Source organism: Protopterus annectens, chromosome 16.part0 (genome assembly GCF_019279795.1).
Source record: "Protopterus annectens isolate FY-2018-M chromosome 16.part0, PAN1.0, whole genome shotgun sequence".
NCBI lineage: Eukaryota > Metazoa > Chordata > Ceratodontiformes > Protopteridae > Protopterus > Protopterus annectens.
Window position 1 is genome coordinate 593,280,235 of NC_056750.1, and position 26,588 is coordinate 593,306,822.

At 44.4% G+C, this 26,588-nt stretch overlaps 1 protein-coding gene across 4 annotated transcripts in view; it reads right to left on the reverse strand.

Moving 5' to 3' along the window:
* Positions 1-26,588, reverse strand: part of MAN1B1 (mannosidase alpha class 1B member 1) — a 1,711,419-nt gene that overhangs the window by 524,019 nt on the left and 1,160,812 nt on the right. For all 4 annotated transcript variants that reach the window (XM_044058051.1, XM_044058053.1, XM_044058050.1 and 1 more), the window contains exon 11: positions 22,269-22,389. In XM_044058051.1, coding sequence (XP_043913986.1) covers positions 22,269-22,389 — 121 coding nt within the window. The remainder of the gene's footprint in view (positions 1-22,268; positions 22,390-26,588) is intronic.

The following is a 26,588-nucleotide window of genomic DNA, read 5'->3' on the forward strand; positions in this document are numbered from 1 at the left end:
AGGAGGCCAGAGGAAAGGGAACCAAATCTGTAGAGGCCAGTAGGGGGTAATTAGGATTACGGTCCTCATAAACTGACTGGCTTTCCATAAGAAGGCTGGGATCAAGGGGTAGGGGGAAGGCATACAGAAGACCTGGGGGTCAATCGTGGAGGAGCATGGCCCTCGGGGACTCCCCTAGAGGGGGAATTAGGGTGAAATAGTTGCTGCACTTGTTCATTGAAGAGTTGAAAAGATCGCAGCAAGGCTGGCCCTATCAATGGAAAATCATCTCTGCAATTCCTTGATTGAGGGACCACTCATGAGGCATGAGAATAGTCCTGCTCACTTTGTCTGCTATCACGTTGGACTTCTCCATGATATGCATTGCTATCAGGAAATGGCTGGATGAAAAGTACAGTTGTGTACACTTACCATAAATGTAGATGTTAGAGTGTATTCACTGTTGCAGTCAGGACATTTGGGTAGATTCCCAAAGCTATGGTTGGGAGGAAGAGTTTAGATAGCATTAGGGCCAGCTATAAGGCCCTGCAAGACTGCAGTGTCAAAGCCAGCTCTGGATTTAGAGAAAATTGGCAAATGATGCTTGGTGAAAGTATGTACAGAACTCCAGGTAGCAGCTTCTAGGATGTCCCTGGTAGGGACGCCTCTGAGAAAGGCTGTAGAAGTAGATGCAGCCCTGGTGGAGTGAGGTCTGATCCCCTGGGGGATAGGTTTTCCATGGTGCTTATAGCAGAAATTAATGCAATGGCTTATCCATTTAGAAATGGTTTGCTTTGAAATAGCCTTCCCCTCTGCCCCTGCAGCAAATGCTACCAAAAGTTGTTCAGATTTCCTTTGAGGCTTAGTCCTGTCCAAGCAGAATCTAAGTTGTCTGTGCACATCTAAGGAATGCAGTATCCATTCCCCTTTATTCTGTGGATTGGGAAAGAAGGCTGGCAAATGAATGAACTGAATACGTGCCACACTGGATACCACCTTGGGCATGAAGGATGAATTGGTTCTGAGTAACATCCTTTCCGCTTGAAAGATAATGAAAGGCTCTACTGCCATAAGGGCCTGTAATTCAGATACCCTTCTAGCTGAAGTGATTGCTAAAAGAAAGCTGTTTTCCAAGAAAGAAATGTTAAGTCTGCAGTAGCAGCTGGCTTGAAAGGAGGTAGAGTGAGTTTCTCCAAGACAAAGTTAAGGTCCCAGACTGGAGTTGGAGCTCTCCTGGATGGTCTCAAATTTCTGGCCCCTCTGAAGAACTGCTTGAGCAGTGGATGAGAGAAGAGGGAGGTTCTGTGTTATAATGAGCTGAAATGGCTAAGGCGTGGATTTTAATGGAGGAAAAAGACAGACCCTTGTGAAACATCTCAGTTAAGTATTGTAAAATCTGAGGTAAATTGGTCACTGCTGTGCTCATCCCTTGAGATTGGTTCCAGGCACAGAATATTTTCCATTTTTCAGCATATGATTTTCTAGTACTAGGCCTCCTTGCCTCTAAAATGACATCCATCACAGGTTTGCTGAGGGATGGTAAAGGAGAGATTAAGTAAGTAGCCAGGCTGCAAGGTTCAGTGTTGGTAGCTGAGGGTGCAGAATCTGGTTCTCCTGCTGAGACAGCAGGGAAGGAGTCTGAGGCAGGTGCCATGGAGATAACCATGACATTGCGCAGGAGGGGATACCAGTGTTGGTGCGGTCAGTCTGGAGCAATCAAAATCATCCTTTGTTTGTCCTGTTTGACTTTTAGTAGTACTTTGGAGAGCAGAGGCAGAGGGGGGGAAGGCATAGACTGATAGTTTTTTCCAGCTGAAGGACAAAGAATCCACTTTCCAGGCTTGTTTGTGGGGAGTCCTTGTGCCAAACTTGTCCAATTGGTAGTTCTGGAGAGAGGCAAACAGGTCTATACCTGGGCTCCCCCATTTGCCTGTCAACATGTTGAAAATCCTTGGTTCCATTTTCCACTCCTGTGGGTCCATGAAGTTTCTGCTTAGTCCGTCTGCCAGTGTATTTAATTTTCCTGGCAGGAATTGAGCTTGTAGATGCACTTGGTAGCTTAAGGCTGTGTTCCACAATGCCATGGCTAGTCTGCAGAGGGGGCAAGAATGTGCACCCCCCTGCTTGTTTATGTACCACATAACAGTGGTGTTGTCCGTCTTTACCATTAGTTGTCCTGGAAGAATGTGGTCTTGAAGGCTGTCAGAGCATTCTGTACAGCTAACATTTCTTTTCGATTGATATGCAGGTGCATTTGACTTTGGTTCCATTTGCCCTGAATGCACTTCCCTGTCAGGTGAGCCCCCCATGCATAGACTGATGCATCTGTTAGGGTTTGGGCGGCAGGGGATGGTGTGAAAGGTAGCCCCTTGTTTTGGTGGCAGGCCTCTCTGCCCACCAAAGGAACTCTAGGCGTAGGCAAGGTATGATAGGAATCATTGTTTCTAGGTTTTGAGAAAGTTGACACCATAGGCGTTTTAGATACCACTGCAGTTTCCTCATATTCAGTCTTGCATATGGAATTAGAAGAATGCAGAAGGCCAGAAGGCTTGCAGTATTTGTCTTGCAGATAGCAAGGCTTTTGTGGGTACTTGTTTGAAGTAAGTTGTCAAATGAATTTGCTTTTCTGGCGTGAGGTAAGCCATCTGGAAAGTTGTATTCAAGCTTGCTCCTAGGAATATAAGCTGTTGACATGGTACCAGTTGTGATTTCTTTTCATTTATGGTGTACCCCAGACAAGGTAGATCCCTTTTTACAAAGGCCAGATGATTCAAAAGCATGTCCTGGCTTTCTGCCTGAATTAGACAATCGTCCAGGTATGGGTAGATTTGAAGATTTCTTTGCCTGCAAAATGCAATAACTGGAGCTAGGCACCTTCTGAATACCTTGGGCGCAATAGATAAGCCAAAGGGCAGTGTACAGAACTGATGGTGAGTGTAGCCTGCTTTGAAGCGTAGGCATCTTCTGCAAGATTCCCTGACTGGGATGTGCAGGTATGCTTCTTTTAATCTAGTGTTGCCAACCAGGCATTGTTGCCTAGCATAGGAAGTAACTGGTGAAGCGTCAGCATCTTGAATTTTGGAATCTCCAAAAAGGTGTTTAGAGTAGACAGGTCCAGGATAGGACGCCATGAATTTTCTTTCCTAGGTACCAGGAAAAGTCTTGAGTAGACACCTTGTCCCTTTTCCTCTTCTGGTACCAGTTGAATAGCCCAAATACTTGAGAGAAAGTACTTGTTTTTGTGCCTCTGCCCACTGATTTGGGGGGTAGGTCCGGCCATCCACTTGGTGTTGGCAATGTGTGGAAGTGAAATCTGTATCCCTGTGACACTATATTTAAAACCCATTTGTCCTGGGTAATGAGTTCCCAATTCTTTGTATAAAGAGCAATCTTTCCCCCCAAAGGGGCAGTCAGATAAGTGCTTGGAAATTTTAAAAGGAAGTCATTGAGACAGTTTGCCATAGGGGGGAGCCTTATTATTCCCAGACTTGGAAGTGGAGGCCCCCCACTGCTTAGTTCTGCGAGTCCCCTGGGACTGAAACCTGGGGTTTTTGCTGTGTCTGGGTTTGGCTTGAGAAGACCTGGAAGGGGCTGGAAAGGACCAATTTTTAGAGGGCCAGTGCCTACTAAATCTAGGAGGCTGAACTTGTAAAAAATCTTTAACAGTTTGCATAGATTTAGCTTTATCTTCCATCTTTTTAAGAACTTCCCCAGCCTTGTTGCCAAACAGACGGTCCTGATTTAAAGGAGCATCCAAAAATTTAGTTTTAACATGATCAGGCAAAGATTGCTCCTTAAGCCAAGCATGCCTTCGGAGCACAGACCCAGTAACAGCAGCCCTACAAGAGGCCTCTAATGAATCAAAACCACATTGCAAAGTATGTTATCCAACTTGTTCGGCAGAATGCATTAAATCCTGTAATTCTTTATTTTCCACACAGTGAGGAATCAACGTCATATTCTGTTTAAGCAGTCCAATAACGTTGCGGATATTTTAACATATGAAACTGGCAGTTTAAAGCCCTAATGGCCAAGGTTGCAGAAGTTTAAACCTTCTTACCCCATCTATCTAGCACCCTGGAGTCTCTATCAGAAGGGGTAGGATTTTTAGCAGTAGAAGCCTTAATGCCCTTGGGCCCTTGTGAAATAGTCTCTGGATCTGCAATAGGATTTTTGAAAAGGAACTTGTGGGACTCGGGGACCCTATAGTATCTGTCAGCTTTTCTGGGAGCAGGAGGCAGGGAATCAGGGGCCAAACTATATTCCGAGAAAGCATCAAGAACAATGTCCAGTAGAGGAGGAATAGCTAAAGGCCTATGCTGAGGTAGGAGAAAGAAATCCCTAAGCCTCTTTTTTGAATCAGAGTAATCCTGGCTTTCCCAGGGGAAATGCTCCCTTAGAGAATGTAAGGTTTCCCCAAAAGAAAAATCCTCATGAGGGGAAGCAGAGGGAATAGAGTCCTCTGCATCAGAATCCTCATAAGTAGGTAAGGACAAACCCAGGTCATCAGAAGAGTCAGAAAAAAAAAAATCCTGATCAAAAGATACATAATCAACCTCAGTCCTAGGCCTCTTAGAAGGGGGTGGGGTGGGGTTGGCTACCCCGATTAGAGTTAGATCTTCAGCCATTCTTTGTCATTTGTTTTTTTTAGCTACAGAGGCCTGAGCATGTGGCCTGGGCATCAGTTTTTTAGCTATGGATAGAGATTTAGGCTTAAGTAATGAAGGAGGCATCGATTTAATATGCAAGTCCGTAGGCCTGAACACACCCTCAGAAGCTGGTGCCTGCACAGCAGCTCCAGACCCAACCAAGGTAGAGACATCCATGGGTTCCATAGTTGAAGCATCTCACAGCATACCGGACTCAGAATGGGTCTCAGTAGAAGCCTGCGAATCAGAAGTAGCGGGTATCGGGGGCTGTGAAAGTGCCTCACTGAGTACCGGCGAACTGGCGACTGGCTTAGGAGAAGCGTCATCAGCAGTTTTGGACCTCAGCAGCCTGTCTGTCTTTATCTTTGCATTTTTTTCGGAATCCCGGTAGTCGGATGGCTAACCAACATAATTTCTGGATAATTAAACCAAGAACCGAAATATTTAGAAGCAAAAATATACCGGCGACGGATAGTGCGCTGATTGAATAAAGCACAAAACCGACAGCAAAGTACATCGTGGTCAGGGCCTAGGCAAGGAATACAGTACGAATGAAAATCTTTATGAGGTATTTGCTTTCCACAAGTAATGCAATTATTAACTTTTACTGACATCGGTAAGGAGCAAGAAAAAGTTTCCCCAACGGGGTACTTAGCTTTATTTGAAGACTTTGGTTCTGAAACTCAAAAATGAAAATTTCAGGAGTCGGCCAACTGGCACTTGTGAACTGCTTCTGCTCCGGGCACTGCACGGCAAGAAAGACTGATGTAATGGCATCAGCTGCATGTTTTATACCCCTGACGACCTGATGTCATGGAAGAAGGGACAGCAACCGATGCAAGACCCAAGACCTTGTTAATCAGGCCGACTGAGGGCAACCTGGAAGCAGATTACCCAAATGTAATGACTGCAACAGTGAAACATGAAGAACATCTACCCACTGCCAAACTCAGAAGGTTTCTTGACATAGTGGGGGTATGACCTGTTTCCCCCTTGTTTGTTGATGTACCCAGAGTACAGACATGCTGTCCGAATGCACTGCAATAGTCCCCTGAGGGAGAGAATCATGAAATGCTTGCAATGCCAGAAGCACCGCTCTGATATCTAGGACATTTATATGCAGATTGGCCTCCATAGGGGACCAGGTGCATTGGAATGTCTTACCCAGGTAATGGCCCCTCTACCCTATCTGCAAAGAATCTGTGGTCACCGTGGCCTTGGGTTATGGAGGAACAAATGGATGACCAAGAGTCACCTGATCAGATAGAAGCCACCAGAGAAGGTCCTGCTTGCAGAGGCTGGTGTGGCAAATCTTGAAGGACATGGGAAGCTCTAGGAAGGATTACTGCAATGATAGGTGCCACTGGAGCATTCTCATGTGGTAACGTGCTAATGGAAGTAGAACGATTGCTGCTGCTATCAAACTGAGAGTCTGTAAGAGTAGGCGAGCAGGTAACAAGTTTCTGTGAAGTAATACTTTGACCTGAGATCTGATAGTCATCATTCTTGAGAGTGGCAGCTTGGCTACCATCTGATTTGTATCCAGAATTGCACCTATGAACTTGAGGTTTTGTGTGGGTTCCAGAGATGACTTTTTGAGATTTACCATGATACCTAAGAGAGCAAAAACTTCTAGAAAGTAGTCTCTTGCCCGAATAAGAATATGCCTGGTTGGGGTGGTGATGAGCCAGTTGTCTAGATATGGAAACACCCGGAATCCTTGTTGTCTCAAGTGAGCTGTGACTACTGCCATGCATTTGGTAAACAACCTGGGGGCTGCAGTGAGTCCAAAGAGCAGAGCTCGAAACTGGTAGTGACTGGCCCCCATCCAGAAGCGCAAGTGCCATCTGGACTGCCTGTCTATTTTTATGCGATAGTACACATCTTGAAGGTCTACGGAGCACATCCAATTGTCCTTTTCCAAGAAAGGAAGAATGGAATGAACCGTGACCATCCAAAACTTTGCCTTTTTTACTGGCTTGTTCAGTTTGCTGAGATCCACAATAGGTCTCCAGTCCCCTCTTTTTCTTTGGAACTAAAGAACCTTAAGTAAGTTCCAGATTCTATCTGGTCTGGTGAGACTTCCTGGATGACACTTATCGAGCAGTTTTTGAACTTGAATGGCTGCTTGTTCCCACTGATGGGGTGGAACATCCGGATCTTCTTGACTGTGGGAGGGGGTTGGGAAAAAGGGATAAGACAGCTCCTAGATATGATGTTCTGCACCCACTTGTTGTTTATTTTTAGCCAGAAATGTAGGTGCAAAGACAGTCATCCCTAGATTGCCTCTGGGGCAAAGCAATCAGGCACCCCTTCAGGATTGCTGGAAGGGCTTACCAAAGAATGATTCTCTGGAGCCCCGGTTTTGCGGACCCCCTCTGCTGTGAGGGTGGCGTCTTCAATTATTGTTCCTCCCTCTGCCTTTGGGGGAAGCCTCACTACCAGTGCCCTGCGATTTTCTGAACCACATCTTTCTGCTGACGTTTTGACCTTTGGAGTAGGGTCTTTGAGACGTGGAAAAACGTATGCCCACGGCAGACAGGGTTTTACGTTCTTGTTCACACCTGGTCAGCGTTTCTTTCACTTTAGGCCCAAAAAAGGATAAGCCATCAAAAGGGGCATTCACAAAGGAAGATTTAAAAGGTACAGTGAAGTCACAAAGGTGCATCCAGGTCTGCCTCCTCATAGATGTACGTGAACCCGCTGGCCTGTATGTTCCATCTGCTGCATAGGAAATGAGACGCATGGAAGCATTAGCGATAGAATGCAGGGATGCGAGCTGGGAAGAAACTCTCTCATAACCTCTCAGCTACTGCTCCTAAAAGGGAATCTGAAAACTCTTTGATCAGATCCCTTGCAACCTAGTGAAGTGACCCTAGTAATTCAGGGACAATAGAACAAAGGTCGCTGATGAAAAGACGCACTTCCCACATCTATCCATCATCCCAGAATCTCTGTTAGGAGGACGGATGGTGGAGCTAGTCTCATTTGGTCTCGGATGCCACAACCATGGCATCCACTGCAATTCCCTTGGTCCAAAACGTTTTGTTTACAGGCGACAATGAACTTGTTTGATCTTCGAGGGTAGGCTCAGGAGAATCTGGGGTCTCCCACATCTTCTTACAAACCAATTTAATAAGTTTGTCTGAAAGTGGAGTCACCCAACAGGAGGAAGGTCGAGAACCAAAGGCCTTCAGGTATACAGACTCCTCCAGAGAAGGATTACTGGACTGCCAGCCACCTCTCTGCTTCAATAATTCAAGGATGTCTTCGAAAGAGACATCTTCAGTAGGTGACCACGGGGAACCCTCTCCTTCACCGAGGTGGGTATCACAGGTGACAGACACTTCAGGCAAGTCCAAATGCTTCCACCTGCAAGTCCTCTTCCTATGGACCTCTTCAGTGGGATACTCCGGGGAGGTTTCGGAAGAGGCGGGGGTACCGACTGTGGTATCCCTCATGCCCAGGTTCTCTCTGTCCCCCTGTGGAAGAGATGGCCCAGAAGGAAGACACTCCGGCTGAACAACAGGAGTCTGGAGATCCAAAGGAGAAGCCATCCGAGAGGCTAGGGAAGCCATAGCCCTCTTCAGTGCCCCAAAAGCAGTCTACTCCCGATCCTAGAGGGCCTCCAGATCCAACAAAGAAGTCAGAGCCATCAACCCCTTGGCCCCTGAAGACAGAATGTTTGAGGATGAAGCCGGAGCTGAACTCACCTGAGCCAAAGCCCTGAGAACCAGGAACCGATCCAAAACCCTCTGAGTCGATACCCGACCCCCCTGGACCTGGCCAGTGTGAAATGGCTCAGAGTCCTCAGACTCCGACAGAGCGAATGAACTGAAGGCAAATGCCTGATCTGAAGGAGACGTCCTCTGGTCAGAAGCCAGACAAATCTGGGAGTTCTGAACCCTTGGCTCTGAAACGTGTAATGAAATCAGAGGTAGAATAGGAATTGAGGCAGGAGATTTGGCTGTTTCCAAAGCTTGAGGAGTCAGATCCGATAAAAGCCTGGCCAGAGCCAGAGTACTCAGGAGCCTTTGAACCACTCTGCCCAGAGCATCATCAGAGAGGCTTCTGGTGGACTGAGAAGATAAGGCTTGGGGCCTAGATTTAAGAGGAGAAATAACCTTAATCAATCTGGGACTGTCAGTCTGATCGGATCTCACTGGACCCGAAGTCCATGACCACTCCGAAGACCAACCTGATCCAGCCTTCATAGTGCTCAGATCCAAAGACACTATGATCTGGTAGTTTAGTTCTCTTTTCTGGTGGTTCCAAGGAATCTCTTGGAGCCGAAGAATGCAGGTTTTTTTTACTTGGTCTGACTGGAAGATAGAGTTGGAACTGCAATGGCTTCAGAGAAGGGGAGAAGACCCTTCAACATTAATTTGTTTTTATGGTCAACCAAAACCCTTTGGTTAAAACCAAGACATATACTGCAGTCCTCCTGGAGACACAATGCCCCCAGCAATACACATACAGTGTGAGAATCACTTAGAGGCATTTTCTAGCTACATTTCTCACACTTTTTGAAACCTAACGTTTCTTCTGGTTTGTCAATCATGCTATAGCAGACCGATACAGACTGCACACACACACACACACACACACACACACACACACACAAGAACAGAAGGAACTTTGTGTGTGTGTGTGGATATATATATATATATATATATATATATATATATATATATATATATATATATATATATATATACTACACATATATATATATATATATATATATATATATATATATATATATATATATATATATGTATACATATATACATACACACACACACACACACACACACACACACACACACACACACACACATATATGGGTCCCCTTCAGTAGATCGAACTTTTAAAAGTTCAAAACTCATATGGCCTAGACCATATGATCGAGCTTTTAAAAGTTCGAAAGGACTGAATAGAGATCCCTTTACAGTGCTGAATGGGAAGTGTTCCCTTTTACACAATGCAGTGCGATCTCAAAGTTGGTACATTTAAATAGCGGGGGGTGGAGTGTTTAAATTTTTTTTTTTTTTTTGTACTTCAGTGTTCGAACTTTTAAATGTTCGATGTTATGGTCTCGGCCATATGAAGTTTTACTGAAGTAGATCCATATATATATATATATATATATATATATATATATATATATATATATATATATATATATATATATACACACACACACACATATATATATATATATATACATACACACATACACAAATATTCCCATTCACATTGCCAAAAGTATAGTTCTCTGAACTACATTTTGCCTAGACCATAACTCCGAATTTACACTTCTCTAAAATGGCACTTTGCGATCGCACTGCAGTATGTATGAACAAATATACTGTTGTCACTGTAGTGCGATTTCAGAGTTAGTATATATAATTAGCAGGGGGTGGGGGGGCACAGCCTCCCACATGGGGGGTGCAGGGGGGCTTGACCCTGCAACAATTAGAGAAAATTAATGTGGTTTAACAGTTTTCCGTTCCGGCAAACTGCCGTTTTGGAGAAGTGTATATTCAGAGTTATGGTCTTGGCAAAATGTGGTTCAGAGAACTGTACTTTTGGCAATGTGAATGTAATCCATATAAGGAAAACAGGTAAGAAAGGAGAAGAAAAGATAGCTATCAACAATGGTAGTGAGAGATTTAACAACTGATAAAAAGGGGAGGGAATGGCCAACGAACAATGGTAGGGAAAATTACCTAAATAGGTAGAAAAATAGGCAAAAAATTTGAGAAAATAGGGGTTCCAGAGGATAACTAAGAGTCAACTAACTTCAGAAAGTAGAAAGTAGAGTTTTGTACCTACCATAAATGTAGATGTTCGAGTGCTAATACAGCTGCAGTCATAACAGATGGGTTCTCCTGCCGTCAGGCGGGTCCTCGGTCGGCCGAATTCCAAAGTCTAGGTCCGGCGTCTGTTGTAGTCGCTTCTTCCCTGACGTCAGTGCGACAGGGGTATAAAAGAACCAGCCAACGCCATTTTCTTCAGTTTTTCTTGCCCCAGATGTCAGGTGCCCCCCAGAAGGAAGGCAATACATAAGTTTGTGTAATAAAGCAATGCCATATAATCAAAATACAGTAGTGCAAGCAAATACATCAGGAATGAATACCTCAATCAGGTTGCATGAGGAGGTGTTAGCCAATAGGCCTGTCCCAAGAAGGGAAGGAGGGAGGGAAACCTGGACTGCAGCTGTATCAGCACTCGAACATCTACATTCATGGTAGGTACAAAACTGTACTATATTCATCGTGCATACAGCTGCAGTCATAACAGATGGGTAGAATCCCAAAGCTAAGAAAGGGGTGGTAGGCACTAGGTGGAACTAGGAGGAGCCAGAATGCCCTGCAAGACTGCAGTGGCAAAGCCCGTTCTAGATTTGGAGTATAATGGAAGGTGGTAGTGCTTGGAGAAGGTATGCACAGAACTCCAAGTGGCTGCTTCCAAAATATCTTTGGTAGGAACTCCTCTGAGGAAAGCTGCAGAGGTAGCCATGGCCCTTGTGGAGTGAGATCTGATGCCTGTAGGTACAGTTTTGCCATGAAAAGAATAGCAAAAATGTATGCAGTGGGCTATCCACTTTGAGATTGTCTGTTTGGAAATTGGCTTTCCTTGAGCTCCTATAGCAAAGGACACAAAGAGCTGTTCTGATTTTCTGAAAGGTTTTGTTCTGTCCAAATAATAACGCAGTTGTCTGTGGATGTCCAAGGAATGTAGTAATCTCTCCCCTTTGTTTTGAGGATTAGGATAAAAGGTAGGTAAGTGTATAGCCTGATTCAAAGCTACCCTAGATACCACTTTTGGCATAAAGGACGGGTTGGTTCGTAAGGAAACTCTGTCCTGATGGAAGATGATAAAAGGCTGCACAGCCATGAGAGCTTGTAGTTCCGAACCCTATGAGCTGAGGTAATAGCCAGAAGGAAAGCTGTTTTCCAGGACAAATATTGCAAATCTGATGAGGCAGCTGGCTCAAACGGAGGCAAGGTCAGCTTTTCTAGAATGAAATTGAGATCCCAAGCAGGTATTGGTTGTTTCCTTGGGGGTTTTAGATTCTTAGCCCCTCTGAGGAACTGTCTTAAGAGGGGGTGAGAGAATAAGGGTGGATCAGTGTTGTATTCTGCAGAAATGGCTGAGGCATGGATTTTGATGGAGAAGAATGAAAGTCCACTGGTTAGCAGCTCAGCTAGATACTGTAATATTTGAGGTAAATTCAGTTTTCCAGGATCCTGGCCCTTTTTCTCATTCCAGACACAAAACCGTTTCCATTTTGCAGAGTAAGCTTTTCTAGTAGACGGCCTTCTGGCCTCCAAAATGACATCCTGCACCTCATTGGAGAGTAGGGTCTGTTGTGATGCTAAGGAATCTTCCATGCGGCTAGATTGAGTGTTTTTAGCTGACCGTGAAGAGTTTTGAAGCTGTGCTGAGTCAGAAGAAGAGGCATTAAAGGCAGGGTCCATGGTGGGGAATGCGTCAGGCTCCTCAGGAGTGGGTACCAGTGTTGTCTTGGCCAGTCTGGAGCAATGAGAATCATCTTTGGTCTGTCTGCTCTGGTTTTTAATAGAACTTTGGGCAGCAGAGGAAGAGGTGGGAAGGCATAAACTGTCATTGATGTCCAACTGAAAGAGAGAGCGTCCACTCTCCAGGCTTTTAGATGAAAATTTCTTGAGCAGAATTTTGTCAATTGGTGATTTTTGTGGGAGGCAAAGAGATCTATGTCTGGCCTTCCCCATGCTTGAATTATCTCTGTAAAAACTTGAGGCTGCAACTTTCATTCGTGTGGATCTGTCATATTTCTGCTTAGGTTGTCTGCCAGCGTGTTTTCCTTGCCTGGCAAGTACTGTGCTTGTAGTTCGATTTGTAAGTCCAGGACCATGTTCCAAAGTGACATGGCCAGTCTGCATAGGGGGTATGAATGTGTTCCTCCCTGTTTGTTTATGTACCACATTACTGTGGTGTTGTCCGTCCTTATCAATAGTTGACCTGGTTGCAGAAGGTCTTTGAAAGCTATAATAGCATTTATTACTGCTAGCATTTCCTTTTGATTGATGTGAAGGTGCTTTTCTTTTTGGGACCATTTGCCCTGAATGCACCGATCTGTCATGTGCGCCCCCAGGCGTATTCCGAGGGGTATGTTTTGATGACTTGATTTGCTTGAGGCTTGCTGAATGGGAGACCCTGTTTGTTTGGCATGCTTGAGCCCACCACAGAAATTCCTTTTGAAGACATGGAATTAGTGGTATTATTGTTTCCAAACTGTGGCTGTGTTGAGACCATAGGTTTTTCAGGTACCATTGAAGTTTCCTCATATGCAGCTTTGCAGATGGGATTAGTAAGATGCAAGATGCCATGAATCTCAGAGCCTGCAGGATTTTCCTTGCAGTCAGCCTGGTGCAATTTGCTAGTGTTCTGATGTATTGAGTTAGTTGCCCCTGCTTCTCTGGCGTGAGGTAGGCCATCTGGGTGTTTGTGTCTAAGTTGGCACCCAGGAAAATTATTTTCCGAGAGGGTATTAGCCTTGATTTCCTTTTGTTGACTGTGTATCCCAGAGAATTCAACATTATTACATAAACCAGATGTTTCAGAAGAATGTGCTTGCTGTCCGCTTGGATCAGGCAGTCGTCCAAATAGGGGTATATTTGTATCCCTTGAAGTCTGCAGTAGGCAATTACTGATGTCAGGCATTTCGTGAATACTCTGGGCGCAGAAGTTAAGCCAAAGGGCAATACAGAGAATTGATAATGGGTTGAACCTGCAAGAAATCTGAGGTATCTTCTGCAATTTTGTCTGATTGGATCATGCAGGTATGCCTCCTTGAGGTCCAATGTTACCAGCCAAGATTCCTTGCCCAGCATGGGAAGAAGCTGCTGTAGAGTGAGCATCTTGAATTTTGGTACGAGTAGGAATGTGTTTAGGATGGATAGGTCCAAAATAGGTCTCCAATCTTTTCCCTTCCTTGGTACCAGGAATAGTCTGGAATAAAAACCATGACTTTGTTCGTGCGTAGGTACCTCTTGAATAGCTTTCATGTCTATGAGATCTGAAATTTGTCTTTGTGCCTCTGCCCTTTGATTGTGTGGCAGGTTTGGCATGCCTCTCATTTTTGGAATGGTGTGAAAATGGAATCTGTAGCCTCTGTTTATAATGTCCAGGATCCATTTGTCTTTTGTGACAATATGCCAATTTTTTGAAAATAATGCCAGTTTTCCGCCTAAGGGTGCTGCCATTTGAGTCTTGCTTGGCATGCAAAGGGGAAAGTCAATGGGCTTGCTTTCTGAATGGTTGCGAGTTATCCTCACCACCTCTTTGTGTAGGAGCTTGCCATTGTCTGCCTCTAAACGATCCTTGGGTTTTCCCTCTGCCCTTCGGGCGCCTGTATCTACCTCTTTGGGGTCTGTCCGTGGCTGGAAAGGACCAATTTTTGGAAGGCCAATTTCTACTGAAACGTGGGGGTTGTACCTGTAGAAAATCTTTCACTGTTTGCAATGATTTAGCCTTTTCCTCCATTTTCCTTAATACCTCCTCAGCATTAGCACCAAATAATACATCCTTTTGTAGAGGGGCATCTAGTAATTTAGCTTTGACATGATCTGGTAAGGTTTGTTCCTTGAGCCAGGCATGTCTACGTATGACTGATCCTGTAACAGCAGCTCTACATGAGGCCTCTAGAGCATCAAAACCACATTGTAGGGTATTGTTTACCCACTTGTTCTGCACTATGCATCAAATCCTGCAACTCCTTCAAGTCTGGTTGTTCAGGTTGTGACATTTTACTTCTCAATTGTGATAACAAAAACTGTTGGTACTTTAGCATATGGAACTGACAGTTTAATGCCCTCATGGTTAAGGTGGCCGAGGTATATACCTTTTTTTCCCCACCTTTCTAAGGATCTGGAATCTCTCTCGGAAGGTAATGGATTTTTAGCAGTGGAGGCCTTAATTCCCTTGGGGCCCTGTGAGATAGTTTCTGGGTCAGCAGCATGGCTTTTGTATAGAAATTGGTGTGAGTCAGGAACCCTGTAGTACCTGTCAGGCTTGACTGGGGCTGGAGGTAGAGAATCCGGGTTAAGGCAGGCCTCCGAGTACACATCATCTAGTATGTCCAAGACAGGAGGTATAACCAGAGGCCTGTGCTGAGGAAGCAAGAGAAATTCCCTAAGCCTTTTCTTGGAATCTGAATAATCTTGGCCTTCCCAGTGGAAGTGTTCCCTTAAGGTATGCAAAGTTTCCCCAAATGAGTAATCCTCTGGGGGGGATACAGAGGGAATGAACTCCTCTGCATCAGAGTCTTCAAAAGGGGAGTAAGAATGTTCCTGTTCATCAGAGTGCTCTGATATAATGGAGCCCTGATCAGAGGAGGGGGATTCTTCCTCCACTCTGGGCCTTTTGTCCAGGGGGGGGGGGGTTGAGAACCCCTGATAAGAGTAATTAAATCCTCAGCCATTTTAAGCATCTGTTTTTTAGGCATGGGGCCTGGAGATGGGCCCTGTGTAGCTCATCTCTTAGAATGCATGACTGCTTTAGACTTAGTGAAAGCCTTGATGGAAAAAGAAGAGGAAGGTCTGAAGACACCTTGAGAAGAGGTAGACCTGTCCACATTTTGAGATTCACCGCCAAGAGTGGCTTCGGTATCTGTAGTCGGGGTGTGGGCTGAGGAGCCACACCGCCAATGAAGTGTCGTCGGTAGTCAGGGGCTGCATAGGCGCCTTGCTGAGAACCGGACCACGTGTAGTCGGCTTTGGTGTGGTGTCGGTAGAGGCCGCGGACCTCGTGTGTCGGTCCTTATCTTTGTGCTTTTTAGACAAAACTGGAGTCGGAGTATCCGACGACATAATATAGTTAAACTTTTTGCCAAAATAATGCTGGGCGAACTCCGCCCGACGCTTAATGGTGCGTTTGTTGAATGTAGCACAAAAGCGACAGACCGAGACGTCGTGGTCTGGGCCTAAACAAGGAATACAGAGGGAATGGAAATCCTTATGCGGTAGTTGCTTCCCACATGAAATACAATTATTAACTTTGTCTGACATCGGTCTGAGGCAAGAAAAGTTTCCCCAACGGGGTACTTAGCTTTCAAGAAGACTTCGGTTGCAAAATTTTCGTAATTTCAGGAGCTGGCCGACCGGCACTTGCGAACTGCTTCTGCTTCGGGCACTGCACGGCAAGAAAGACTGGCGAAAATGGCGTCGGCTGGTTCTTTTATACCCCTGTCGCACTGACGTCAGGGAAGAAGCGACGACAACCGACGCCGGACCTAGACTTTGGAATTCGGCCGACCGAGGACCCGCCTGACGGCAGGAGAACCCATCTGTTATGACTGCAGCTGTATGCACGATGAACATCTACAGGGATACGAAATTATAATAGGAGAAAATAGCAAAAAAGTCACTTATGCAAGTCCAAGAGCAAAAGACAACCAACGTTCTTCGCAAAGTGGCAAACGAGATCTGAGGTATTGCCTGAGGTGCATTCTGGGCAAAGGGGAGATGCCCAACAAGGTTTGTGACCACGAGCGTTGGTAATGGCAGAGTTGTTTTCAGGGTCGAATCCGAACCCATCCGTGAGGATAAGGTGAAAACTGACATCACATCCTTCATTCATAAGAATTGCTATGAGTGTGTCTTACTTCCTACCAAAGGGCCACTGCTTGGTTAGGAAATTCTTACAATATTTAGGAATTGGGGAAGAGAATAAACAAGTTATGTACTCACCATAACGTTCCATCTATATTGTTGTTCTTCATTTGTCTTCAACCTGTGGGTCTAGGCACTGACATCGGTGTTGAGCTGGCCATATCCAAGCTACGGTGCCAAAACTGAGCTCCTCCCCTAACCATAATGCCCCTCCCACAATCTCATGGACTCTTGACTGAGGGGCAAGATCAGGTTTCTCCCGTTTTTTTTTTTTTTTTTATATATCAGACCACAGCCATGTTTGTCTGTATCGCAATTGTTCCTCTCTCGAGAGAGATGAATGCAGTGCCTGCAATGTCAGGAGCACTGCCCTCATCTCCAGAACGTTAATGTGTAGATTGGTCTCAAACACTGACCACGTTCCTTGAACAGTCTTGTCTTAGCCAATGCCCCCCCACCCGAGCCAAGAGGTGACCATGGCCACAGGAGCGGGAGCCACAAAAGATAGACCTTCCGCTAAATTCTGAGTGTTCAACCACCAAAGTAGGGAGGACCTGCAGGGTATGGACAGCCAAATGGGATGTGACAGAGGGTGGTCCAGAAGCAACCACTGAACCAATAGGGTCCACTGGAGAACTTGCATGTGTAGTCTTGCCAAGGGTAAAATCACAATGGTTGCTGCCACAGATCCCAGAGCTTGAAGGATTTGGGCAGCTGACAGCAAAGGCATCCCCAGAAGAACAAGCACCTGCCCCTGAAGAGACTGAATCCTGTCGCTGGTGAGAAAGACCTTGCACAGAGACGTATTCAACAGCGCTGTGATGAATTCCAAGGAAAGGAGAGGCTCCAATTTCAATTTGGGAAAATTTATCGTGATGCCAAAGGTCGAAGCTAACTGAAGGAACTGGTCTCTGGCCTGAAGAAGCTGATGCTTGGCAGGTGCATCTAGAAGCCAGTCATCCACGCAGGCGAAAACCTGTATCCCCTGCAGCCTGAGATATGCTGCGAGTACTGCTACTACCTTGGTGAACACCTTGAGGTCTGTGGTGAGGCCAAAATGGAAGTACCCTGAACTGATGATGTCTGGCTCCTGATTGGAAGCGTAGGAACTTCCTGTGACGCTGGTCCATCTGTATGTGACAGTAAGCATCTTGGAGGTCCACCGAGCAAATCCAGTAGTCCTTCAGAAGGTAAGGAAGAAGAGACTCGATTTTAACCATCCGGAACTTTGTCTTGGTGACAAACCTGTTCAACCGGGTGAGATCCAAGATCGGTCTGTGTCCCCCCCGTCTTTTTAGGTACCAAAAAGAACCTTAAGTAGACACCTGATCTGGATAGTCCTGGGGGGCGGGCTGGATGACTCACTTGTTGAGCAGCTTTGAAATTTAGAGTTTGGCTGCCTTCCTGCAAGTGGGTAGAACATCTGGGAGAGTTTTTTGAGCCTTTGGCGGGTGAAGAAGAGAGAGCGGGAGATCGGCGTTGCAAGTATCTGTGCTGAGGCACTGGACACCGGCAGAGCCGAAAGCCCAGACCCCATCTGCACTGATGGGGGACTCTGTGCTGAGCTGCTTAGCACTGACGGGAAAGGAAGGCACCAAAAGCCTCAATGCCGACACCAAACCCTCGGAATTTGCGCAGAGCAGACTATGACTCTCGAGAGCCCTCCAGCACCGAAGTGAAAGGGACCAAGGAACTCAAGGCCATGGGTGGCGAAGAAACCAACAATGTTGACACAAGCAACTCCAACATCTGAAGGTCCCAAGGCCCTGGGGCTCAGGAAAGTAGGACATCCAGAAAGGGAGTGACTCCCTGTGGGAAGGACCCCCAGCTGGATCTGAGCCCACAGAACTGTCATCAGGTGGTCCACTTCTCTCTCAGATAAGCTATGGGATTGACCTGGCAAAGGAAGCCACATAAGCAGGCCGGGAGTGGTGCCTGGGCGAGGCTGAATCTGGAGGCTCAGGAGAGAACCTAGACTAGAGGGGAAGATAACCTAGGCCTGATCTTGGGAGAAGGTTCGCCAGGCGCAGGGGACAATTCTGCAAGTCTCCACTTCTCTGAGGGCCTGTGGTCACTTTTAGGTTTTTCTCGCTCTCTCTCTCTCTCCTTCTCTCTCCCTTAGCTTTCTTATAGACATCCTTGCTTTTAGTCTCAGGCGACTTAACGGGAGGTTGAGTCCCTGTGCCCATACCAGAAGAAGTGAGTAACAAACCCTTAGCTTGCTGCGTCTATCCGCAAAGGTACGGGATGAAAATCTCCCACAAACAGAGCATCCAGAGTCTGAGGAACAACTAAACATACTACACACGTTTGACCATCCGAAGGTGGGAGTTTGTTCCCACACCCAGTGCATTTTTTAAAACCAGCAGCTTTCTCTGACTTGTCTGACTTATCAGCCATAACAGAAAGACAGAAAGGGAATCTGCCCAGAAGAGACTTAGAGCAATGAAAACTGCTATCTACGAAGAACACAAAGGGCAGGGTAAAAGTTCTGAAACTAACAGGAAAGTTTTGAAAACGGTACCAGAGTACAAGATTCTCACAAATAGCCAAAAAACTCACAACAAAGACGGAGCTCAGATGACCTGTTTTTAGCTGGAATGGCAGCAAATGAGATCTGGTGTAGTGACGGACAGAGTGGCATTATGGATAGGGGAGAAGCTCAGTTTCGGCACTGTAGCTTGGATATGGCCAGCACGGCACAGATGTCAGTGCCTAGACCCACAGCTTGAAGATCAAATGAAGACAACATCATATGAATTGCTTCACTGTCTGCACAATTTTGTTTTTTTTCCTTCAAAGTCTTAAAAAGTTCTTGAGAGTGAAACCTAAACAAACAGTTCTTGTACAAAAACATGTTTAAAAACTAGCCTTTTATAATCTACTAAAGGCAGGATTCTTAAGCATAATCTGAACCAGAAGCAGCTGTCCTAGAGCATGTGGCAATAGAGTTATAACCACATTTCAACACATTTTAACATCATTACTGCATTATCACTTCAGACATAAGCAAACACACATTTATTTATACAAAAGAGCACAAACCATATTAACATGTTCACAGTTAGACATTACACATCATACATACACACACACACACACACACACACACACATATATATATATATATATATATATATATATACACACACACACACACACACATTCCTTTGTACAATTATCAATAGTACATTACATAAACTGCTCAATTCCAACCTTCCCTTAAAACTTAGTTCTCCAAAACATTATTCTGCATGTATTGTTCACACAATCTACATTTTTGTATGTGATTTGTTCCTTCCCTTTTCTAAAGATCCCACTTCCAGTTCTTTTATTCATGTTATAATATGCGTTACATCAAATACAGTTTATTTAGAATGTGACTTCCATTTTCTAGTTCTTTGGCAGCCACCAGAATTAAACTTAACAAGGCCTTAATATCTCTAGATCCTGTATCCCAGCTCAAAACATTTCAATACATTCTTAGAAACTTTTAATGTGTGTTTAAAACAAGGCTGCAAAATGAAGGTACATTTCCATTTCTCTTAGCACAGCCCTTTGCCACGGGAGGAAATTACTTGGGCAAGTTTTAGCCTTTATTATCACAGTGAAGCAGCACCGAGTTCTTTCCTAAGCCTGTCAAGGATATGACTATTTGCCATTTCTAAGACTATTACCTGATACCAGTTTGGATCTTCTGGTGGCATCTAGCAAAATAACTAAATGATCTGCTACAAGGTTTCGGAAGTGACATTTTAATTTATTTTCCACTCTGTAAAATCTAGTAGGTTTCCTAAAAAACAAAGACTGTCAGTTCAGCTCCAGTAAACTATCCTTAAGTGTCTTCAAAAAGCCAGAGACACTACAGGGTTCTAGACTTCTAAGTGTTTCAATGTCCAACAATTCCCTCTTGTAAGACACTCTCAATTCTTTACCTCTCCACTGAAAGGATCCTTGCATCAAATTCAATTTCTCCCAAAAAGAGAGACCCTCACATGGAGAACCATATGCAAGTGATGTTTCTTCATCTGCACTGTATATCAAACAGTAGTAAAGCTGGAGGAAATATGCACAGTAGATTTCTTCCAGATATTTGATTCAGCCATTTGAACTCAACAGTAATATTTCCTTTTCCTTCTAGAGACAGGAGATGCACCTGAGAGTGAAGGTTTCCCTAAAAGAAGATGAGGGGACATGCACGCTCTGTCATGCTACAACTTACTCTTCTAGAAAATGTATTTAATCAAAAATGTCTGGGACCGAACCAGGAGTTCGGGAGAAGAGAATGCTCATAAGGCAGGTATCTGTCCCACAGGAAATAAACTCAAGAGGCTCAGCCAGTGTGGGTCTTTTTAACACTACGAAAATCAGGGTCTGCTAACCTAGAGCCTCAGGTTCCTGTACAGAAAGGGTGGAGACATGGAAGGAAGAAAAGGATTCCTTAATCAGTGTGCACCCTGGAATGACCCTCTGCAAATACCTTAGAACCAGTATCCACCTGTGGCACAAATAAAATATTTATCAATGCCTGGAAAGAACTGAATAGAGCTAACACACTAACAACCTTTAAATGCACAAAGACAATTGGGGTAGCTAGAGTACACGTCACAACCAATGGGTCTATATTATAACATTGAAGTATTACAACTTTGAATGTTATAATATCAAACCCTTTGCATCGAATGCTGAAAATAGCGAAGCTGCAGAACATCAAATACTTTCCTAGGGAAAGTATTCAGTGGGCTATTTCTGCAGCTTCGCTTTTTCGACTGTGGAACGAAGGTTACGGACCGGGTTAAGGTAAGTGTGCAAATGAAGGAGAGTGTGCGATAGGGACCTTAGGATTAGGGAGCGAGTAAGGTGAGTGTGCGATAGGGACTTTAGGGTTAAGGAGCGGGTAAGGTGAGTGTGCGGTAGTTACGGACCTTAGGGTTGGGTTAAGGTAAGTGGGTAACTAATGGTGTATAGGGTTTTGTGAAGTGTATGTGCGTGGATTATGTATTTTGGTGTGCTTGTGTTGTGTGTATGTTTGTTGGAACAGCAAATTTTTTCCCTGGGAAAAAATTCGCTATTCTGAGTGTTCAATGTTATGGTGTTTCGAGTGAAAGGGTTCGATATTATAACATTCGAAGTTGTAATACTACAATGTTCTAATATAGACCCACAGCCAACAACCTCCGGCCCTTACGGGAGTGATAAGGTCTCTTTGTGCCTCATAGCATCTGCCAACAGAATACTTCACAAGTACATTTTTTTTTAGATTTTTTCACTTTACAGTGGCTCTGCCTTTTTCTGTTTGCAACTGCTACCAGACAAAGGCTCCCCATCAAGTGAAGGGATAGATATCCCTTGACTTAAGGCCAGTAGATTCTTGTGTTATACAAAAGCATCACGTTTGTAGGTCCTACAAAGCAGGGATTTCTTCCTACATAAAAAATAATCTTCAGAAGGCAACACTAGATGGCTTTTAGTGATAGTCCTTTGGTGAAGTAATTCTCCCAAAGATATGCACTGGTGATCCTTACCAGTTATGTAAGTCATTAGCTTTAGCAAAAATCTCTAGAAACACAACTTATAAAAAGGTCATCAATACAAAACAACTTACAATCAAAGCCACAACTGTAATATTAGCAGGCAGAGAAAAATCTCAAATTGGCTGCTTACCAGACTGTGACGAAACCAACCAAATCAAGTACTGAAGACAGAGTATGCTGCTCCCCCTTTTCTAGAGAATATCATATTCGCATCCTCAGCGTAAGGGGGCAAACCACACCCTCAAGAAATACCCAGGGCTCTGGGATTCAGGTAGGATGATCAGTAATCAACTTGCATCCAAATTCCAAGCATTACCAGTGATGTTGCTGCAGTGATTCTTATAAATATTAGTATTTGTGACAAAAACATTTCAAGATAAAAACATCAATGGAAAGCACTTAACTTTCTGGCTCTGTAATGCTAAAAACATAATTAGGAAACTTACCATCTTTGGGCTGAAGTGGCCATGAGAAAGTTCACCCACAAAAGTAAGCTTTTTAGGTTCAGATTTACGAATCAGGTTCTTCTTGACACCTTCGATGGCTGATATGTAATCTTCTACCAAGCTAAACACAGCAATTCAAATTAAGTACAACTTGCAGAGAGCTCTCAGACTTGCTTGCTCTACCCAATCCTTAAGGGAAACAAAACAACTATGACCACAATGTTCTGGACCCTGAACTCTGTTCTAGTAATCAAACCAAATAATGAGTCTTATTCATGCATCAAAAGGAAATGACAGTTACATACTTATAATAACACTGGAGCCTTTCATTCAGGTCCATCCAATACAACTAATGGGGGTCTTCGAGCCACCTGTTGGCTCCAGTCGGGCATTACTAGTATTCAAACCTCAAGCACCTTTAAACTTTTCCCTTACATAACCCTCCAGTGTAGCTACTCTCCCCAGATCAGGTTTGCTGCCTATCTAGGTATCAAATGCTGCAAAGGAAAAGGAAATTACTAAAGCGCTTAAGGAAGGTCTTTCAGGCCATCAGAAAAATTAAAATTTGGAAAGTGGATGGAGGGAGGTATAATACATCAGGCAGACCTGGATGAAAGGATCCAGCTGCATGGTAAGCACTCAATTAATGTATCATACTCATCTGGCCCGTCTGATCTGACCAATGGTTAAGAATCGCAAGCTACCTATAAACCCAGGTGGTATCACAACAGTTAACACTTAAGAATTGTGGCTCTGAAGGAAGCCTTAACCCTAAATATTATATCTAGCTTGTAATGTCTGGCAAATGTATGCACCACAGGCCAGGTTGCTGCAGCACTAATTTCATCCACAGAGGAATTCCTGAAAAAAGTTGAAATAGCTATAAAGCTCAAGGAATGAGCCTTTGGTTTGTATAACGACGTTTTGTTGTGCAAAGCTCTTTTCTAAATGATTTAGTTCTGTGGAGACAGAATCTTAGCTGGCTGTGTACATCAAGTATATGAAGGATATACTCACCTCAGTTGGAATGGTCTGGAAAAAAAAAAACAAGCAAATCAACTGACTAGTTCAAATTAATTTCTGAAGCAATCTTGGGAATAAATGAAGTGTTAATATGGAGGGATATTTGTTCTTATGAATAAGACGGGGAGAATTAGACTGTAATTCTGAACTTATTCTAGCTGAAGCAACAGCCACCAAAAATAGGGTTTTCCAAGAAAGAAATTTTGACTCTGCAGAAAAAGTTGTCTCAATGGGACTTTTTGTTCAGTGGCCACTTACCATACAGCAACATCTGGGGGGGGGGGCACATTATCATGTCAGACATGCATCTGTCCATTTAAAACAGTTTGTTGTAAGACATATCAAAGGACAGATAAAATTCTATAGTGGGCTGACTTGCAGCCCTTATGCCACATGTTGGACACCCCTGTTCTAGAACAAAGTTAAGGTCCTAAGGAGGAACGTATTTTTTTTCGGACGACACAGGAGAAAGGTGCCTTTTAAAAAGGCCTTGAACAGCTTATGAAAAGCTATGGAAAGTAAGTCAAGTCTATTGCTGGAGCTGGAGATAGAAGCCAACTGGATTAATAAAAAAGAGACCATTAAGGATAGGTGTAATAATGGGATCAATGCTTTGACTGGATGTCCAAACAGACAGCTGTTTCTATTTTGTGCAATAAGCCATGGGGGTAAATTCTTCTACAAACAGAAAGTATACCCATGACACTCTGAGATGAAGCATCTTTGGCCATTAGGGGAACTGGAGAAACCACGTGCTTAACCCATGGTTGTGCAACTTAAGGTGAAGAAATTCGGATAAGTGAGACAGAAGATTTAGGTGTTGGACTAGAAGCCATAGGTACTTCTTGAGTTAAGGCCTTAACAAGGGGAACCAGATTTAGAGAGGCCAAAACACTGCAAAGAGGATCACTGCGGCTTTGCATCCTGTAGCTTTCTGTACAAATCTAGACATTAAGGGAGGAGAATAAAGGCATGAAGTAAGTCTGGTAAACCAAAGAAAAAGTACCTGCTGCATTTTGTGTTGGCCCTGGAGACAAGTAAATCGCAGCAAAGCTGGCTCTAGCAGCTGAAAATTTGTTGAGCTACTGCTGGATTGACAGAGGAATTGTAAGACATAAGAAATGATCTACTGAGCCTGTCAACAATTTAGCTGGCCTTTCCTGGAATGTGTGTTGCTCTGTGAAAATGATGTGAAGTAATCACTCATTACCTCATATGTCCCTCCTGCCACAGGAGGTCAGATCTGGTTCCTCTTTGCTTGCTCAAATACCACACCACAGAAATATCTGTTTGGACATAATTTACTCCTTGGTAAGAGGTTCTGATTCCTGTAACAAAAAGACTGTTGTCACTTTCAGGACACTGATGGGAAGACTGGCCTCTATTTGATTCCAAATTCCTTGAACTATCTTCCTTTCCAAATGCCCCGGCCCCAGCCCCCCACCAGTAAGGAGGCGTCTGTTGTAACAATTGCTGTAGGTGGTAGAAAGATGAGAGATCTTCCTATGTGTATCTTGGAAGCTAGCCACCATTCCAAATTATCTAAATGAGTCCTGCATAGCTGAGTGATGATGTTTGGAACCAGTGAGTGATCTAACGACCAAGACCACTGAATTCTGATGAGTCACTGAAGAATGCTTGTGGTCATCTGAAATCAGGCAAACTGAACAATAATTGAGGACTCCATCAAACCAAGGACCCGAAGAACTAATTTTGTGGGTAGTGTGTGATGAGTGTTGAACTACATTCTTGAGGGAATTGAGTCCTTTTCTGGTGGGAGAGGTATTGTGCACTTTGTTGTGTTCAAATAGCATCCGATAAATCATACAGACTGAAAAGTCAAATGATTTGACTTGTAATTTACAGAAATAAAACTAAATAATGTGGCTGGATCTGCTTGGTCTCCAGTGCCTACATCCGGTTTATTAATTCACAGAAATACCCAAGGATAGATATAGCTGAAGCAAGTAGCCTTTGGCTTTGATACGAGGCCATCTTGTCATAGCAGTGAGGAGCCAATCATACAACTATGGAAACATTTGGGTCCCCCTGAGTTGCAGACAGGCTGCAACTACAGCTCCATGCACTTGCTGAACACGTCCGGGGGCTTTGGCGAGACAGAATGACAGGGCTCTGAACTTAAAATGACTGGGTCCAAGACAGAAGCATAGTAATTTTCTGAATGGCTTTTCTATCTTGATATGGTAGTAGGGATTAAGAACATCAACACAGCACATTCAATCATTTCCTGCAGACAAAGCAAAATTAGTTGCAATGTAACCATTCTGATGGGGCTCTTTACTATATACAGGTTTAGGTAGCCGAGGTATAAAATGGGTCTGAGGATCTTGCTGCTCTTTGCAATCAAAAAGAATGCTTAATAATATCTTGAGTCTGTCTGGTCTTGTGGGCCTTCCTGAATGGCCCTTTTTTTCTAATACAGGATGAATTTATCTTTCAGATGCTTTTCATCAATGAGATAGAACACCTGCTAGTGGCCAAAACTTTGGCGGGGGGGGGGGGATCAGGGTGGAAAAAGGGGACCAGTCATGCAGGACAGGCCAGCCAGGAGGCTGAGGGTGCAAGTGGCACACATCAAGCAAGACTTCTTAGTGTTGACAGGGTGGGTCTGTGGGCAAAGATTCCCTATGTCACATCAATTCAAGGATCTCCCCAATGTGGCATCTAAAGGAGCGGACTGACAGGAGCCTGTTTATTCATCCAAATCAGTGTTTGATATGAGAGACTCTGTAGGCGAGTCATTTTACCTTCGTTTGCACATTCTCCTTCAGGGAACATCTGGAGGGAAGAAATCCAACTCCACAGAGGACCCCAACTGCAGCTCTGCAGGCTTTTCAAAGCGATCTACTCTGCTCTGATCCTGGGCTGGCTGATGAACAAAATGAGACACAGATTGCCCGGTATCCAGGGCTGCAGCTGACATGGCTGAAGTCTGTATTGATGCTCTTGGAGGAGAGGTGATTATCCTCTCCACAGCTTCAAAGACCGAACCCAAATCTGTCAAGAATCAAGGAGCCCCCAGCAGATGCCACCCCCCCCCCATGCAAAAGGTGGATGTAAGCAACACAAAGGAAGGAATGTCACAGACCAGCAAACTGGGTGGTAAAGAGGAGATTCGTGCAAACATCTCCAAGTTAGAAGCTTACGATATTGAAAATGGAATCCAACAATTAGGCACCAAAGACTATGCATTGAAAGGCTGGCCTACGACAATCAATTTTGAGGGTCTTGGTGTCAACTGAATTTGATGCAAAGACCCTGATGATGAAGTTAAAG